This window comes from Pinus tabuliformis, chromosome 4_1, assembly GCF_031772625.1.
Source record: "Pinus tabuliformis cultivar Carrire ecotype Pingquan chromosome 4_1, CPIR1, whole genome shotgun sequence".
Classification (NCBI taxonomy): Eukaryota; Viridiplantae; Streptophyta; class Pinopsida; order Pinales; family Pinaceae; genus Pinus; species Pinus tabuliformis.
In genome coordinates, this window is record NC_142303.1 from 547,610,744 (window position 1) to 547,629,004 (window position 18,261).

Below are 18,261 nucleotides of genomic sequence, written 5' to 3' on the forward strand. Positions count from 1 at the left end.
GTTTCTACAGCAGCCTAAGTACTAACTTTGGAGAAGAATAGGGCTAGAGCGGCAGAGCTTCACAGAAGGGGGCAGACTCTGACCTGACAAATGGAAAACGCGGGTCCATTGGGACCCCATCATACAAACAAATAATGATGAACAAGAAGACATCACAGAATGGAGTGCAGATATCAGGGTCTGAGAAGTCAGATAAGGAGATTCCATCCAACAAGGGGAAGAGAAGTAATGAAGGTAAAAACACCAAAAAACTGAAGGAAAATGATGAAAGCAAAAGTACAGAGTACAGAGACAGCGAGAATCCCTCCCATGGATAGTTTTCTCAAGGAAACAAACCGGAGAAGGAACAAGTAGTGGCAGAGGAAGAGGTTCTAAATCAAGATAAAGAGGAAAATGGGGGAACAACATCAACACCCAATGGGAAAAAAATCAGGGTCCGTGCAAGCCCAAAGCCACAGAAACCCTAAGGGTTGTGATTTCTGATCCGGAAATTCAGTCGTACCGAGATCACATGGTCGAACATGCAGTGATCTGCAGGTTCATGGGGTTTTGGCCAACAGAGCGAGCACTGTGCCAGTGGATAAAGCAACAATGGAAACCCAGAGGAGATGTTAGGCTGCACTTAGGAGCCAAGGGTTTCTTTACTATTGTCTTCTCCAATCTGGAAGACAAGGATCAGATATTCGATGGAGGGCCGTATTTCTTTGCCTCCGTGGGTCTTTACATAAGGCCTTGGAAACCCAACTTTGTACCAGAGAAGGAAACCTTCAAGCAGGTACCAGTTTGGATACGCCTTTTTTCTCTTCCAATTGATTATTGGGGACACGCAGCTCTGGAACAGATAGGTAACAAGCTAGGGACCTTCATCAAGGCCTCAGAAGTGACATTACAAAAAAGGTATACATCTTGTGCTAGAATCTGCGTGGAGATGGATGTTTCGGGAGCATTGCATGAGGGCCTATGGCTGGAATACAAAGACGAAGATTATTTCCAAGCCATTGACTATGAGCAAATCCCATTCCAATGTAGAAAATGTCATGAGCATGGTCATTTAATCAGAGAATGCCCACTGAACAAAGCAGTAGGGGAAAACAAGGAAAACAAGGGAGAAAAGAACAAGGAAACCTTCATCAGACCAAAAGCAAAACAGAGAGCAAATAAAAAACGCCAAACCAAGGCGAGTACTTCACATGGAAACATAAGCAATGCATTTGAAGTATTAGAAACAGAAACGGAATCAGAGGACAACAATAAAGTACAAGAAACCACGAAAACAAGCAGATCTACAGCAACACCAGAAATGAAGGAACCGAAGGAGAACCCTTTAAGTATCTTCCATCAGGTTCAAGAAACTACGGAAGGAGCAGAAGAAGATTCAGAGATGTTCACCAGTGAAATAGGGCTCGAAGATATGGAATTAAGCGACATACTAGAGCAAGAAGGTATGGATCTACAAAACATGGTTGAGAACTGGAAAAAGAAAGGAATGGAACATATATCGGAAGAGGAGGTAAAGAGAATCAATGACATATTCATAGCACGGCAACGGGCAGAGATGGAGCTGCAGAGTAAGTGCTTAGGAACAGCTAAGGGGCTAGGGATCCGCACACAGGGATTGCATCAAACCTCCTTAAACTCCAAGCACCGGAAAAAGAGAGGAAGAAGAACTAACAATGAAGCATTACAAGAACTAGGACAAATGCTTTTAAATTCAGGTAAGATGAAAGCCCTTGAGGCTTTCTCACTAACCTCCTAAACTCTGTTTAAAATGAAAGTTCTTTCTTGGAATGCTAGAGGGCTTAATAGCCAATCAAAACAACGTCTATTAAAGAAGAAGGTCCAAAAGGAACAACTAGACATAGTGTTTTTGCAGGAAACTAAGTGCTCAAGCAACACGGTAGTTAATATCAGCAAAAAACTAGGCAAACGCATGGAATACTTGGAGACAGCTAGCAATGGATGGGAGGGAGGCTTGGTCATTTTGTGGAATCCACAGGTTATCCAGCTCCTTTCCTCTGAAGCAGCCAGATCCTACATAGCTTTAGAAGTCCAGGTAGTAGGGAACTCAGAGACTTATCTATGTACCAATGTCTATGGTCCCCAGAATCTAGAGGCGAAACTTAATTTTCTAAGAACTCTTTTCAACCTGAAGCAAAGATATCCTCAAGCTAAGGTGATCTTTGGAGGTGATTTCAACATGATCACTTCACTCACGGAAAAGAGAGGAGGTATTAGAAAACTTAACAAAGACTCTGAAGCTTTCCTAGACTTCATTAGATCGGCCAATCTGGTTGATGTTCCCCCCAAAAGCGGCGCTTTCACGTGGAACAACAAAAGGGGAGGTGAAAGGCAAATAGCCTCTCGTCTGGATAGATTTTTAGTAACAGAAAGCATTCTTCTGGATGGTATTAGTGTTGAGTTGGATATTCTTCCCAGTGGAGGGTCAGACCACTAGCCCATCACAATTATTGCTGCAATCCAAGGCACTCCTAGAAATAAACCTTTCAGATTTGAAAATTTCTGGCTTACTCATCTTGAGTTCATTCAGAAAATTGGACAATGGTGGAAAGAATCGTTGGGCATACGAGGGACCAAAATGTATCTTTTGCAGGCTAAGTTGCAAAACGTCAAAGCCAAAATCAAAATTTGGAATCATGAAGTCTTTGGGAATATATTCAAGGAAAAAAAGAAACTGGAAGAGCAAATGGAACATATTCACCAAGGATGGATTCAAGGTATCATAGACCAAGACACTGTGGACAGGGAAAAGAAGCTCATGCAGGACTAGAAACTTCGATGCCAACAGGAGGAAACACTTTGGAAGCAAAAATCTCGAATCCAATGGCTTAAAGAAGGTGAACAGAACATGAAATTCTTCCATAGATCAGCCATTGACCATAGAGGGGCTAACAAAATTCTAAGCCTTAATGATGAATAGGGAGCCACAGTACAGACACACCAAGAAATCTCCAACCTACTTATGACCCACTTCAGCAGAATTGCTCAGGAACCTGGGATCAACAGAGAGGAGGCCATTAAGGAACTTACATCCTCCATCCCCAAACTAATTACGAAGGAGCAAAACACAACTTTATTTCGAGAAATCTCCCTGGAAGAGGTGGAAGAGGCCGTAAAAGAGATGCAAAATGGTAAGGCACCTGGGCCGAATGGATTTACCATCGACTTTTACAAAGCTTGTTGGGAGATAGTCAAGACAAAAGTTTGGGAAGCAGTGGAGGATTCACGACGCTCCTCTTCAATCCTCAAGTCCCTCAACTCTACTTTCCTTGCCCTTATTCCGAAGGAGGAGGAAGCTAACATGCCCTCAAAGTTTCGTCCAATTGCTCTCTGCAATGTCCTGTACAAGATTATTTCCAAAATCATAGCCAATAGAATGAAACCCATTCTTCCTGGTATTATTTCGGAAGAGAAGTCAGGCTATGTAGAGGGAAGGCAGATTTTGGACAATATCTTACTAGCACAAGAGATGATTCACACACTTAAAATGCAGAAGAAAGCAGGAATGTTGATGCAATTAGACCTATCAAAGGCATATGATAAGGTAAACTGGCACTATCTGGAAACCATTTTGGAATCCTTTGGTTTTGCTAAGCAATGGATAATTTGGATCCTAGCTTTGGTCAAATCCACAAGATTTTCAATACTGGTTAATGGAGCCCCAACTACCCAGTTCTCTCCTTCACGTGGTTTGAGGCAGGGTGATCCCTTATCCCCCTTCCTTTTCGTGATTTTGATGGAAGGTTTAAGCAGACTAATCAGAAAGGCCAAAGAGGAAGGAAGCATTGAAGGACTTCAACCCTTGCCCTCAATTCCAGCAACGACTCATCAGCAGTTTGTAGATGATACAATGTTGCATGGCAAACCCTCCATTAAAGAAGCTCTGGGCTTCAAAAGCATTCTCAATCTTTTCAGCAGAGCCTCAGGTATGGAGCTTAATCTTTCAAAATCCTCTATCTTCTTTTTTAATACGCACCTAGCTGTTCAAAAAAATCTCTCTTCCATTCTAGGCTTCAAAAAATGTAACCTCCCCTCGAGATATCTCGGCGTTCCTCTGACCAACAAGCCCTGGCAAAAATTGCACTGGGAAAAGCTTTTAGCTAGCCTGGAAAAAAGATGTCATCATTGGACACACAGAGCCCTGAACTTCGCAGGTCGACTGGTCCTCTCCAAAGCAGTCCTCCAGGCCATACCACAGTACATGCTTTCCATTCTTCCAGCTCCCAAAGGAGTTCTGCAGAAGATAAGGGTCATACAAAGGGCTTTTCTCTGGTCGGGTAATTCAGAGAAGAAGAAATGGTTGTTGATGGCATGGAATAAGCTTTGCAAACCCAAACATCTAGGAGGGCTGAACCTGCAGGACCCATTCACGGTTAACCATGCTTGTGGGGAAAAATTATGGTGGAGGTGGATTAAAGAACCCAAATTACCATGGGCCAAACATTGGAAAGAGAAGTATGCCCAAAATTACAGACTGCAGAACTTAATCCGAATGCAAGAAACTCCGGAAGGCTCTCCAATTTGGAACCTGGCGAGAACTAACTAGCATATTATTCAGGAGCAAAGTTTTTGGGAAATTCGAAATGGAAAGACGACCCTTTTTTGGGAGGATGCATGGCAACAACTCCCTAAGCTAGAAAGCCCTAAATTCATAGATATCCAAAGAAGAAACCAGGAACAAGGTAGAACCACAGTGAATCATTACTGGAAGCATAAAGAAAATGACTTGGCATGGAGATCATGGCTATTCCATGAGACAGAATCTCTGGCAGAAGAAAACAATAGTTTAAGGAACCTGCGAACATAACTAGACAAAATAAGGATAAGGCAAGCACGGGATAATGTCCAATTATGCTGGGGAAAGCTTGAAGGGGGCAACTTCACACTTAAAGAAGCAAGAACACATATAGAAGGTAATGAGCATGAAGAGACAATCAAGTGGCACAACAAAGTATGGGATGCCCAACTTTGGCTGAAGATTAAAACGTTCCTCTGGCTTCTGATGCACAGGAGAACGCTCACTTGGGAAAATCTCTGGAAAAAAGGATTCATAGGTCCTTCTCGCTGCCCCATGTGTGGAAATGAGGAGGAAACCATGAATCATCTCCTCAATACCTGTGAATGGGCAGACAACATATGGAATTGGGTGGAAGCCACTCTTAAAAGGACGGACAGGATAAGGAATTCAATTCAAGAAACTATAGAGAATTGGAGAGGTAACTTCTCCAGTACCCAATCGGTTAACACAATATGGAAACTCATTCCAGGGTTTATAGCATGGACAATTTGGAAAGAAAGAAACAGGCGAGTATTCCTAAATGAAACAAGAGATATAAATCACACAAAAAACACAATTCTTCAAAATATCAAGCAGACAGTTCTCTCCAAAGGGAGAATGGAATAGGACAAGAACATCTCTGATTCAGACTTACAGATTCTGAAAGCTTTTGGCATTAACATGGGAACCTTCGCGCCCTCTTCGATTCATCGACAGGAACTGAACTCCAATGGGAATTTCTGGATTCCTCCGCCGACAGGCTTCCTCAAACTCAATTTTGACGGAGCCTCCAGGGGAAATCTGGGACCTGCAGGCATTGGAGGTGTTCTCAGGGATAGAAAAGGTGAAATTCAGCATATTTATAGTCAATCACTGGGCGAAGGAACTAATAACGAAATGGAATTTGCAGCGCTTGAGCAAGGTTTGAGAATTCTCAGAAGATTGAAAGCTGGAGCCACAGTGGTGGAAGGGGACTCTCAACTAGCAGTCACGGTAGCAAGAAAACTGTATATAGGAGCTAAACCAAGTAAAGTCACAAGGCACTGGAGGCTTGCCAAGGTAACAGAACTTATCGCAGAACATCTATCATGCCTGGACGGATTAATCCTTCATGTAGTCAGACGTAAGGCGAATGTAGTGGCAGATCATTTGGAAAATTACGGTGTCGATAATCCCTCAGCCCACTAGGACACCTGTTGGTAGGAGATCACATGCTCGGAGCTGAGGAACAGGTGCACTCTTCTTTCGAGGTAGGATATCATTTAACGAAAGAAGTGGGGAAGGGTACGAAGAATTTCCACTTGTGAGAAGAATGAATTCAACCATTAGAAGAGACATTAGGATAAGTGGATGGCAGGCTCAGGTAGTACAAGAAAGGAAGTGGCAATTAATTCACAAGAATGTAGAGTTGGTACCAAGGAGCACAGCGAACAAAAAAGATGGGCAGCGCCGGAATCAAAACACAAAAGGAGACACTTGGCAATCCGCGAATTGGTTCAAGCGTGGCAAAGTTAATAATAAGGATTCGTATCATCAACAAAAATATGGGGATCGGAGCAGCAGTTATTATGACAGGACAGGCGATCATCAAACGGAGAAGTGGGAAGCCTTAGGCTGGTCGAGGTTTCCATCTACTATAACTACGAGATCCCAGCGCAAAAGTAATGCACTACCTTCCCAAGGACTCAACATAGTATTCGTTTGTGTTCTCAGAAGGCTCAGTAATTCTGTTCTCTGCCATAGAAGCATGGCGCGTGAGGGTAGCCATAATGCATCGGCTAATAGAGACCTGCAGAGTGCTCGGGACGCTTATGAAACACGAACCTCACTTAAGGAAAAGCGCAAGATTGAGGAACTTGAAGCGATTGTTGCAGAGGAAGAGGAGCACCTGGAGGAACAGGATATGGAGAAGGAGGTGGAGTGGATTCAGGATCCCGAAACGACAACCACTCGGGCTACCCAATTTGTGCGTACTCAGGCAGAGACTTGGAGAATGAAAACTATGTTAGCAAAGGAAATGAGTATGCAAGGGGATTACATTGATCAGGCTCACGAAGCTATCTCTGCTATTTCCACTGATCACACAGTGAGACTGGAAGCCTTGGATTTCAAGCTCAGTGCTCTGGTGCAGCAAGTCGACACTCTCTCTCAAAAAATGATTGTTTTAATCAGCCTTCTCAGGCACACCATTAGCAAGGATCATTCTGCTGCAGGGGAAGGGGTGGAGGAGGCCACAGGAACTAGCCAGGGGAAGCGCACACCTCAATGCTCTACTCTGCCTGGCAATTCTACTGCTTCAGCCAACCAGGGTACCACCACCAAAGATTATGTCATCCTCAAGTTGTAATGGCTTGTTTTGACTGCTTCAGTTTGCTATTGATGCTCAGAACTTGTTTTTGTTTCTGGTTCTTAAGTTTACTGGTCGCCTTTCTGTTTTGATTTTTTACTGTCTCGGATGTCCATTTGGTCTGTTTTCTATAAGTTATCTAGTCGCCAGAAAGGGCACTCTGTTTTGCAGGCCCCAACCTTTCTTTATGCTACCTTGCGTGGTATGCCTTGGGGTCGTTTCGACAGAATTTTTGCGGCTCTTAAGCGTTGTAAACAGGCAAGGCAGTCTCTCTTTAGTCTGTGCGAGCAGACCTTTTTGTACCATATGTATGCTATGAATTAATACAAATGTTGATTTACAAAAAAAAAAGAGTAATCAAATCTTTCAAAAGACAAATATATGTTCAAATTTTACACTAAAAAAAAAACTACACCTTAAAAAATGTGATCTTTCTGGATACCTAATAAATCCTAAATTAAAATAGATTTATGATTATTACATAATTCTCAATAAAATTAATTTTTTTATTATTAAAATTAAGTTTATATATTTTTTATTACATTTAAGTTATATAATCTTCCTAATAAAAATTTCCAATTCAAATTTTTTTATTACTATAAATTTAACAAAATAATATTTTGTTATTATTAAATATATATATTTAACTTTGGAAAATATTTATTACAATATAATCTCTATATAAAATTTACAATTCAAATAATTCTTTTAATTTTCTTTACTAACTTTTAAACGAAACGATGGAGAAAATCCAAATTTAAAAATCATATTTGACTTACCTGTATCGCATCTCGTCTCCTCGCTATGTAAGCACTGACCACACAAACTTATATACATGAATATTTTGAATTAATTTTATATTTTTAAATTTTCGAAAATAGTTTTAAAATATTATAATAGGGGAAATTCAAGTCTAAAAAGCACATTTGAGTTATATACCGGTATCGCATCTCGTATCCTCTCTATGTAAGCAATGACCACACAAACTCATAAACATGAAAATACTTAAGTCATTTTATATTTTAAAATTTTGAAAATAGGTTTAAAATATCATAATGGGAAAACTCAAACCTAAAAAGCATATTTGAATTATAGTTACCTGTATCGCATCACGTCTCCTATGTAAGCACTGACCACACAACTTATGGACATGAAAATTTTGAATTCATTTTATATTTTTAAAATTTGGAAATCTAAAAACCACATTTGAATTATACTGACCTGTCTCGAATCTCGTCTTCTCTCTTTGTAAGCAATGACCACACAAGCTTAGACATGAATGTTTTGAATTCATTTTATATTTTAAATTTTTTGAAAATAGTTTTTGAATTTGTCATTTGCCTTTTAAAAAATTACTATGTAAATTTGTATTTTGAATAATTTAACAGCAATGTTTAAATATATTTAAAATTGCACAAAATTTTATGAATGTTATTCCTCAATTTAAAAAAAAAAAATTGAACGAGGATAAAGACTTTACATGTGAACAAAACATTTATAATTAGCAATTGTTTCAAAAGGTACAAAGAGAGGCCGATAGACTTACGAAGTTGGAATTGCTGAATTTCTATAAAAGATTAAAAAGTACAAGTATGTTTCTAAAAAATATTAAAAATAAAAAATAATGAATATTGGAAACCACATAACATGTACAGTGTAAATTATTATATATATATATATATATATATATATAAATTAAAATCTCAATTGTATTGTCAATTTGGGTATTGGTTAACTTTTACACAAACATATGCTTCCACAATTGTAACTCTTCTCCAACATTGATTCATATTTTTCGTGAAACCTGCCACACTAGTGCAGTGCAATAAGAAATATTTTAAAGAAAGGTTGAGAAATCTTTCTTTATATATAAATATATATTTTTAATATGTTTTGAATTTATTTAAAAATGAGCAGTTTGTATCAAATCTATCTGTGCTTGTCCCAAGTAAGATACAATTTTGATATTTCATTTACTTAATTATTCATAAATCTTTTTAATATTTCTACTCATTATTTGTTCACAATGGACAGTGTAGACCATTGTCACTATGAAGTTCTGACAAACTGTATAATTCATACAGCTGGGCAGTACTTCTTAAGCAAATGTTGTGAACTTTGCATGGTCTTTCCATAAAATTGACTGCACCAAAAATGAGATCCATAGATTTAGAGAAGCCTACATCATTGATTGAGAAAATCAAATCATGAAACTCTTCAAGAAACTCCATTTCTAATTTTTCATTTTTCAATTCCGGTAGTGACATGTAGCATATTTCCTTCAGGTTGGCATCTCCTCACATATCACCTTAAGAGGGGATTGAGAGAGTCTGAAGTTCAACAATTGTTTTTGTGGAATTATGAATTAGGCTCTTAAATATATTAAAGTAATTTTTATAAACCACTGCCATTGTACATAATTGAATTAAATGTAAACTTTATAAACCACATACATGTTATGAGTAAGTAATCTTAAAAGTAACATGTTAAGAGTGACATGGTTCATAAAATGACTTAATGTAATGTAATAACAAATTATTAATGTTTAAAATACCGGTGGATCCATATCCAAATTTAAATCTAAATTCTGGTAACTTATACACACACACATCAACCGGATTTAGCTCAGGTGGTTGGCATAAATGTTGTTAACTTGTTATCGCCCCCAAACAGGTTCAATCCCTGCATGTGATGTATTGAGTTCATAATGAGTATTTCTTGTAATGGCTTCGAGCCTTAATGTCTGAGCAGTCCCTCAAGGACCGAAACATTTATATTCCTCATATGGAATATAAAGATATTTCTTATGGGAAAAAAATATTTTCCTGATCACTCTTCAACCAGCAAACAAGCAATTCAAAATTATTGATGAAAGGAATATCTTCCTTTTTATTTTTACATGATCATTAACCAAATAAGAACAACATGAGTAAAGGAATATCTATTACAAAATAAATTCAACAATAGAATTGAAAGGAACCTTATTGCAGGAGGTCCTTTTTCATCTAACAGTCTAGCATCTTCTAGCTTTCATAACAACAACTCCTATTCCAAGCAAATGTGGGGAACAAGAGGACTATGCTATTGGCCTAATTTCCCACAGTTTATACCAGCTGTCTCCCTCTACCAACTCTTTGATTCCTCAGTAACCATGGTCAAGGTGTTGAGCTCCTTCATGGAAAATTCCAATGTCCATGCCTCTACCCCATATTCCTCTTTCAGCTTCCTCTTATGCTTAGTGTTCAGGTAAAAAGTCTGGTCATGAATTAGATGAATAACCTCTTCAAGACACTGATTGTTAATGTGCCTGAATTCTCTTTTGTGTTTCTCCAAATAAGCACACAATTTGGGTACATTCTCTCTCCAAAAAATATCCCATAGAGCACCTCCAAATTCTGAGTTCAGGTTTTTCATCTTCTTTGAAATCTCAGGACAGTGATTTCAAAGTGCTTGTTTTGGTGCTGTTACATCCAAAGTGCTTATTGATGGTCAAGAAAGGCAAGTTGGGGGAGGCTAGGAAGCCCTTCTATGAAATGCCTAACGAAAACATTTTCCCCATTGTGGTCACATACAATGCTATTATTGATAGTTTTTTGTAAGAAAGGCAAGTTGGAGGAGGCCAGGGAACTCCTCTATTAATGGCCAACAAAATATATCTCTGTTAATGTCACATATGATACATTGGGTAAGGGGGTGTAAGCAAAGGGCTTTAGCAGTACACCAAGAACGTGATTCGAGATCCGAATGATGACCAAGTGAAGTTTGTCATTGACAGAAAGAAGAATGAGCTGTTGGGGTCATTACGACCTACATTTCTCAAGAGATTCACTTTCATACAAGCGGGATCATCTATCTGTAGACAGTTTCACTGTACTCAAGAAGTCCACAACACCTAGATTGTGATGATCCCACAAGTATGACACCTAGACTTATGCATTACAAAGATACTCAACAACAATATTACTAAGGCTATAAAACGTACATAGAAAATCACTGATGTGAAAAGTACACATTATATTGTTGATGAAAAACAGGAGACAATTTTTCAAACTAAAAAAGGATATAAGGATGCTTAAGAAATTTTGACTGTTCAAGCTAACCTCCTTTTGCTTTCACAGTTAAGTTTTGTTCTTTTCTCTATCTGTTGTTTAACCTAATGTTCTTGTCATCTTCCTGTATACAACCTCTGTTCAAGCTAACCTCCTTTTTCTTTCACAGTTAACCTTTGTTCTTTTTCCTATTTGTTGTTTAATCTAGTGTTTCTGTCATCTTTCTACATACAACGCTAGTAACAAAGCAATTTTAAGCAAAAGTAACTATTCTTGTTTGCACAGAACATCCCCTGGGGTTGAATGTTTTCATTTGGCACAATGTTGTGGCTATGGTTTGATATGTTAGAAATTCATGGAACTACCAAATGGCATGCATTCATTGTGGGAGACAAGGCTCACCCTCAAGCTGAGAAAATATGTACAATGTTGAACAGCTTGGCTAAGCAGATGGAGGAAGGAGGGTATGTCGCAGACACAAATTTTGTATTGGATGATGTGGAGGGAGAAGCAAAGGAAGACATGCTGCATAGTCATAGTGAAAAGCTAGTTGTGTATACAAATGTAGTGAAGCTAGAAAGCAACAACTTGAATCCACATTTTCTATGACCCTGTACCCTTTCCCTTGTTTGATTCCTAAGTAACCATGGTCAAGCTATCGAGCTCCTTCATGGCAAATTCCAATGTCCATGCCTCTACCCCATATTCCTCTTTCAACTTCCTCTTACGCTCAGTGTTCAGGTAAAAAGTCTGGTCATGAATTAGATGAATAACCTCTTCAAGACATTGATTGTTAATGTCCCTGAATTCTCTTTTGTGTTTCTCCATATAAGCATACAATTTGGGTACATTCTCTCTCCAGGAAATGTCCCATAGAGCACCTCCAAATTCTGAGTTTAGGTTTTTCATCTTCTCTGAAATCTCAGGCCAGTGATCTCAAAGTGCTTGTTTTGGTGCTGTTACATCCAAAGTGCTTATTGATGGTCAAGAAAGGCAAGTTGGGGGAGGCTAGGAAGCTCTTCTATGAAATGCCTAATGAAAACATTTGCCCCATTGTGGTCACATACAATGCTATTATTGATAGTTTTTTGTAAGAAAGGCAAGTTGGAGGAGGCCAAGGAACTCCTCTATAAAATGCCCAACAAAAATATAGCCTTGTTAATGTCACATATGCTACATTGGGTAAGGAGGTGTAAGCAAAGGGCTCTAGCAATACACCAAGAACATGATTCAAGATCCGAATGATGACCAAGTGAAGTTTGTCATTGACAAAAAGAAGAATGATCCGTTGGGGTCATTACGACCTACATTTCTCGAGAGATTCACTTTCATACAAGCGGGATCATCTATTTGTAGATAGTTTCATTATACTCAAGAAGTCCACAACACCTAGATTGTGATGATCCAATAAGTATGACACCTAGACTTATGCATTACAAAGATACTCAACGGCAATATTACTAAGGCTATAAAACGTACATAGAAAATCGCTGATGTGATAAGTACACATTATATTGTTGATGAAAAACAATAGACAATTTTTCTAACTAAAAAAGGATATAAGGATGCTTAAGAAATTTTGACTGTTCAAGCTAACCTCCTTTTGCTTTCACAGTTAAGTTTTGTTCTTTTCCCTATTTGTTGTTTAACCTAGTGTTCTTGTCATCTTCCTGTATACAACTTCTGTTCAAGCTAACCTCCTTTTGCTTTCACAGTTAACCTTTGTTCTTTTTCCTATTTGTTGTTTAATCTAGTGTTCCTGTCATCTTTCTGCATACAACACTAGTAACAGAGCAGTTTTAAGCAAAAGTAACTATTCTTGTTTGCACAGAACATCCCCTGGGGTTGAATGTTGTCAGTTGGCGCAATGTTGTGGCTATGGTTTGATATGTTAGAAATTCGTGGAACTGCCAAATGGCATGCATTCATTGTGGGAGACAAGGCACACCCTCAAGCTGAGAAAATATGTACAATGTTGAACAGCTTGGCTAAGCAGATGGAGGAAGGAGGGTATGTCGTGGACACAAATTTTGTATTGGATGATGTGGAGGAAGAGGCAAAGGAAGACATGCTGCATAGTCATAGTGAAAAGCTAGCTGTGCATACAAATGTAGTGAAGCTAGAAAGCGTCAGTTTAGCTCCTAAAATTTTTCAAATGAGCAAAGAAGGGCAAGGATATTAATGGGCTGAAACAAACCAGAATAGCAGGAACTTTAGCATTATTTGTTTCAGGAAATTAATAATATATTATTATCTAAAAAGAGAGGCGTAATTGAGTGTTTTTGTTGATGAAGCCGTACCAGAAATGTCTTTAAGTGATATATTTAAAAGTAAAACATTACCAAGTAATTATATACAATGATGAGCAACTAAAATTTGAATCATATACAATGTTGACAAGTATTGTCATAAAAGTGGAAACAATTTTGTACATGCTTTGCAATGTATTTCTTGAAATTTTACATATGGTCTATACATAGAGACGTGTTTGGTAGGTAATAACTAAACATATATACAATGAAAGTATTCTTTGACATCTAAACATATATACAATAAAAGCATTCTATGACATATAGATGTAATTGACAATGAGCAGCTAATCATATATGCATGATGGGGCATGGCATCGGCAACACCAATTAATGTTTATTGTGGTGCCAAATTGTGCGAGTTGTTCCTGCAATTGATTCCACATTTTCCTGTGTGCATCCCTTTCATGGATGTGAATTGTTTTCTTGAGTATTTTTCTTATCTTCTTTAACAATTCAATGGTTGGACGCAAATGGTAAAGAGGCAATGATTGTTGGGGCAGGATCCTTGCTTGCATATCTTGTAATGTAAGTTCTTGTTGCTGAATTTCTTGGCAATACTCATACAACATTCGTAGGTAGCCTGTATCCATACCTATGGCCATCAAAAAAGAAAACATTGTAAGTGACAATGGATGTGTTTGCTAAAAGCATATTTTTTTAAGAAATGAAGTAAAATAAATAAATTTTTAAAGAAATTTTTAAATTGCAGTGAATGCTAGACCTTGTCGTTCTTAGCGGAAAACATTTTGTTTGAAGATTTGAAATAAAATAAACGATTTTTAAACTAATATAAAATAATATGAGGTTAAATGTAATAGCAAGCAAATGTATGTGAAATTTGGTTATGTAGTAAGTGGTGTTTACCATGTGGGTAAATCTGGAAGACAGGTTGTACGATTGGCTAGAGTGTATTCTCCTGCATAGATTTTGATGCGAGAAATGATTCCTCTTGTTGCCTACGCTTAAGATATGGATTCTCATGCATTTGTGCAATGCGTGAGAATGGAAATGCTGGATTGATTTGAATTTCTGCGAATGACCACACTCTTGAAATCGCAGTGAATGTTAGCCCTTGTCGTTCTTTGGTGCCGATGTCTACTGTTGCTTTGTCTAATGTCATTCCTTGTGACTTGTGTATTGTTAAAGCCCATGCCATTCGAAGTGGTATCTGACGGCGTGTACCCCTTGTGATGGGAGAAATGGGTACATATGTTGGGTGTGAAATGTCCCATGGTGTTCCTTTGTATTGCCTAAAGTCGACAACCACGAAGGATGGTAATTCTGGGGGCTTTGAGCCAATTGAATAAAATATTGAAATGACTTTCCCAAGTGTGCCATTGACGAGGCCTACATGTACCCATAAGTTGCTGGTGAGCATAACTTTTTGTTCGTTGCATAAGAGCACTTTTGCAAGCAAATGCTCATCTTCTGTTGTAGTAGAAGTTTTCTGCCTTTGTTGTTCTGCAGAGCAAAGCGCGACTGGAATGTTCAATTTTTTAAGCATTTTCTTATTATGCAAGACAACTGAGTTGTTCGTTGCATATAGGTGCATGGATTCTTCAAATGTGTGTTGCTCTTCATGCGTAAGAGAGGAATTTGTCCTTGACATTAGGAGTTGCCAATCTTCAAGTGTAGATATTCCATTTCTGAGATTTGTGAGTATTTGCCGGAAAGCAACCTGGGATGGGCTAGCTCCTTGTTGACGAAAAACGGTTGAAAGTGTTATGAATGTGTCAAAGCTGTGCCAAAGTGCAGTGCCATGTGATGTCCCAACGTATAAAGGAATGTCTTTTACAGGTGGTAGCTGGCCTAAATCTCCGACAAGGATAATTGAGTGATTACCAAATGGTGCATTTCAGTGAAGAGGGAATGCCTCTCTTAGACGATCATCAATGCGAGAAAGCATTTTTGGACCAATGAAGCTCATTTCATCAATGAGAATGTATTCTACATGACGGAGTTGCTCTTGCAGTTGTAGGAGTGGCTGGCCTTCAAGAGGATGCATTGTTTGGATAGGGATACGAAGGGCAGAGTGAATTGTGAGGGCATTTATGTTGAAAGCTGCAATGCTGGTTGGTGCAAGTAACAACAAAGGGTTTTTGTTTGTTGGTGAGTTTTCCACAAATACATGGTGTAGACATTTAATCAAATGGGATTTTCCTATCCCAACTGTTCCTTGTATGATGATTCTGCGTGGGGGTTTTGGCGAAGGGGTTTTAAAGTGTGAAAAAATAGTGGTAAAAGCTATGTTTTGGGTAGGAGATAATGTGTGATCTTGGGGAAGGTTGGAAAAAGAATGATGTTGGTTTTGAATAGTTGAGCGGTTGAATTCAATGAAATTTATGGTAGTTTCTTGCAAGTGGAGAGGGATAGTAGTATGTGACCAATTGTGGTTGGCATCGAAGTTGCGGTAGCCAATCATGTTGAGGTCATCAACTGCAACATTGTAACCTGGGTGTAGCTGAGAGAGGATTTGCCATTCAATCATCTGCATGGAATCAGGATGGGTGTCGGGGGTAGATTCATCTTTAGTATGTGGGGTTTGTGGGTTTTCAATTTCTTGATGGACATGCCATGGTGTATATGTACCCTTTTTTTGTTCCCAGTGTGCAATTATTTCTGCATCAGTTGAACCAATATCATTGGGGAGTGTGTAGAAAGGGAAATACAATAGTAATTCACTCCAGCAAAAAGTGGCATAAGAAGGATCATCAGAGGAAGGAATGACATTGTAGCGGGGCAAGACATGTACAATCATTGGAGGGAATATGTGTTTCCATTGGTTTTTTTTCTGACGGGCAGAATATGACCATGAGCATGCAGATTCAAGGAGGGGCAGTGATTCCAATGAAACATGCCTGTTCATGTATGCAAGGATAAAGTTTGGTGTCGAACAGGGATTCTCAGTATCTTGAGAAACACGTTTGAAAACAGTCTTGTTGACATTCAAAGAACGAAATGTATGGCTGCAGAGAGAGAGAGGTAGCTTTTGTAACATATGGCATATTTCTTGTGCTCCAATGTCTCTATCTGCAATGGTTTCTGTAAGGAGTTTTTGGATAACAGCAACAATAGGTGCTTCTGGAATGGCACTTTGTGAAAGTCGTGATAGCATTTGACGGTAGCTCTCAAATCTTGTTTCTGCTTTTGCTGCATACTTTGAAATATATTTTAACACAACATGGCGAGATAGAACTGGTTGACAATCAACATTTGCTCTCCAGATAGAAAGTAGATCGGCATTGTGAATATTCAATCTTTCATCATTGCGAGCAGGGACGTAGGTGTTATGACCTTTATCATCAATGAAAAGTGAAGATGTGGAGTTTAACTCCCACGGTACTCCATACTGACAGCTAAGTACATTGTCTTTCTTGCGAAGACAAGAAGATTCATGACACTTTGTATGACGTTGAACGCAGTTGACGAGCTCTGTATAGTCTTCAGACTGGTTGGACTTGAATATTGATGTTGTGTCAAGAAGACATGGGTTATGAATTGTTGATTGGTGAAGCGGAATATTTCAGTGTTCTGCCTGACGTGGATTCCAGGCAGTTACGTAGTGGTCGAAATACTTCTGTGCATCAACAACTTCTAATGCATTGTTCCAGTCAATTGTGTCCATATTTGGTGCATTTTGCAACCAGAGGAAGCCATGAATGTGTGTGGATCCTCTATGTTGCCATTCGTATCTGAATATAATATGAAGGTAAAATTTGGTTAAAACATATATGCAACGTAGAAAATTAATGTAGAGGGAAATGGATATTAAAAAATACCTGCACCAGTAGTCTATTGCGTGGAGGCCTTTTTGCAGGATTTCTTCGAGGAAAATTGTAAATCTGCAATGCATATATTGGGATGTTAGATGTGGGTTTTTAATTATGTTTTGAATTCTCCATTGGAAGTGGTTGTCTAAACTGGAAGGAACACTGGTAGGCATGATCATGTGCAAGTCATGCCATTTAGTATTAGCTGCATTGAGAGTGAAAAAGAATGTCGAACTTCCTATTTGTGTGATCATGTCAGTCAACTCAGATCGTCGTTTGTTCCAGAAAGACCGTGTTCCTCATAGGCCTAAACCGAACCACATTATTTGCTTTGGTAATCTTGAATCTGGAGAGTCACGAAGACACTGTCGTAGGTCTGAAACCGTTGTTGGCAAGTTGTTCTCAATGCGCTTCTTCACAACACTAGCAGTTGTTTGGCTACAGTGGCGCATTATAATGTTATAAAGATAGTAGCAGAATCTTGGGTGTTGGCCAAATCGGTTATCATGGTAGTGCAGCAAGTGCAAAGCATATTCATGCATCTCAACTTTTGTAAGTCCTGGTTGCATGATCATGGCAATACCTGTAGGGAAGAGTGTGGGAAATGCCATGGCAAAGAGGCCTACGGTGTTGTATTCATTCATAGCTGTTAAAGATATTGGAGGCCAATCAATAGAGCTTGTTGAATTTGAATGGGTCAAGTGCAAATAATCACAAATGTGCTCAAGTTCAGTACATGAATTTGGGAGTATTGGAACGAAAGAAGAGGGTTGGATTTCTAATGGAGGTAGCATGACATCAGTATCATAAGTAGAATCAATAGTGGTTTGATGGGGTTCAAAAGAGGAGGTGGTTACATTATGGAGAAGAGAAGAAATATCTATAGGGTGATCTGGTAGTGTAGAAATTGTAGATGAATTGAATTGAACATCACTGTAGTAAGGGTCATTTTTTATTTTGTATTCAAGTGCTGCAAGGACACGTGATT

General features: G+C 38.7%; 1 protein-coding gene across 1 annotated transcript; it reads left to right on the forward strand.

The window, feature by feature from the left end:
• Positions 1-511: 511 nt before the first annotated feature.
• Positions 512-2,455, forward strand: LOC149177008 (uncharacterized). The gene is made up of 2 exons (XM_089421635.1): positions 512-1,568; positions 1,776-2,455. The coding sequence occupies exons 1-2, from the start codon at positions 512-514 to the stop codon at positions 2,453-2,455; spliced, it is 1,737 nt and encodes a 578-aa protein (XP_089277761.1).
• Positions 2,456-18,261: the final 15,806 nt, after the last annotated feature.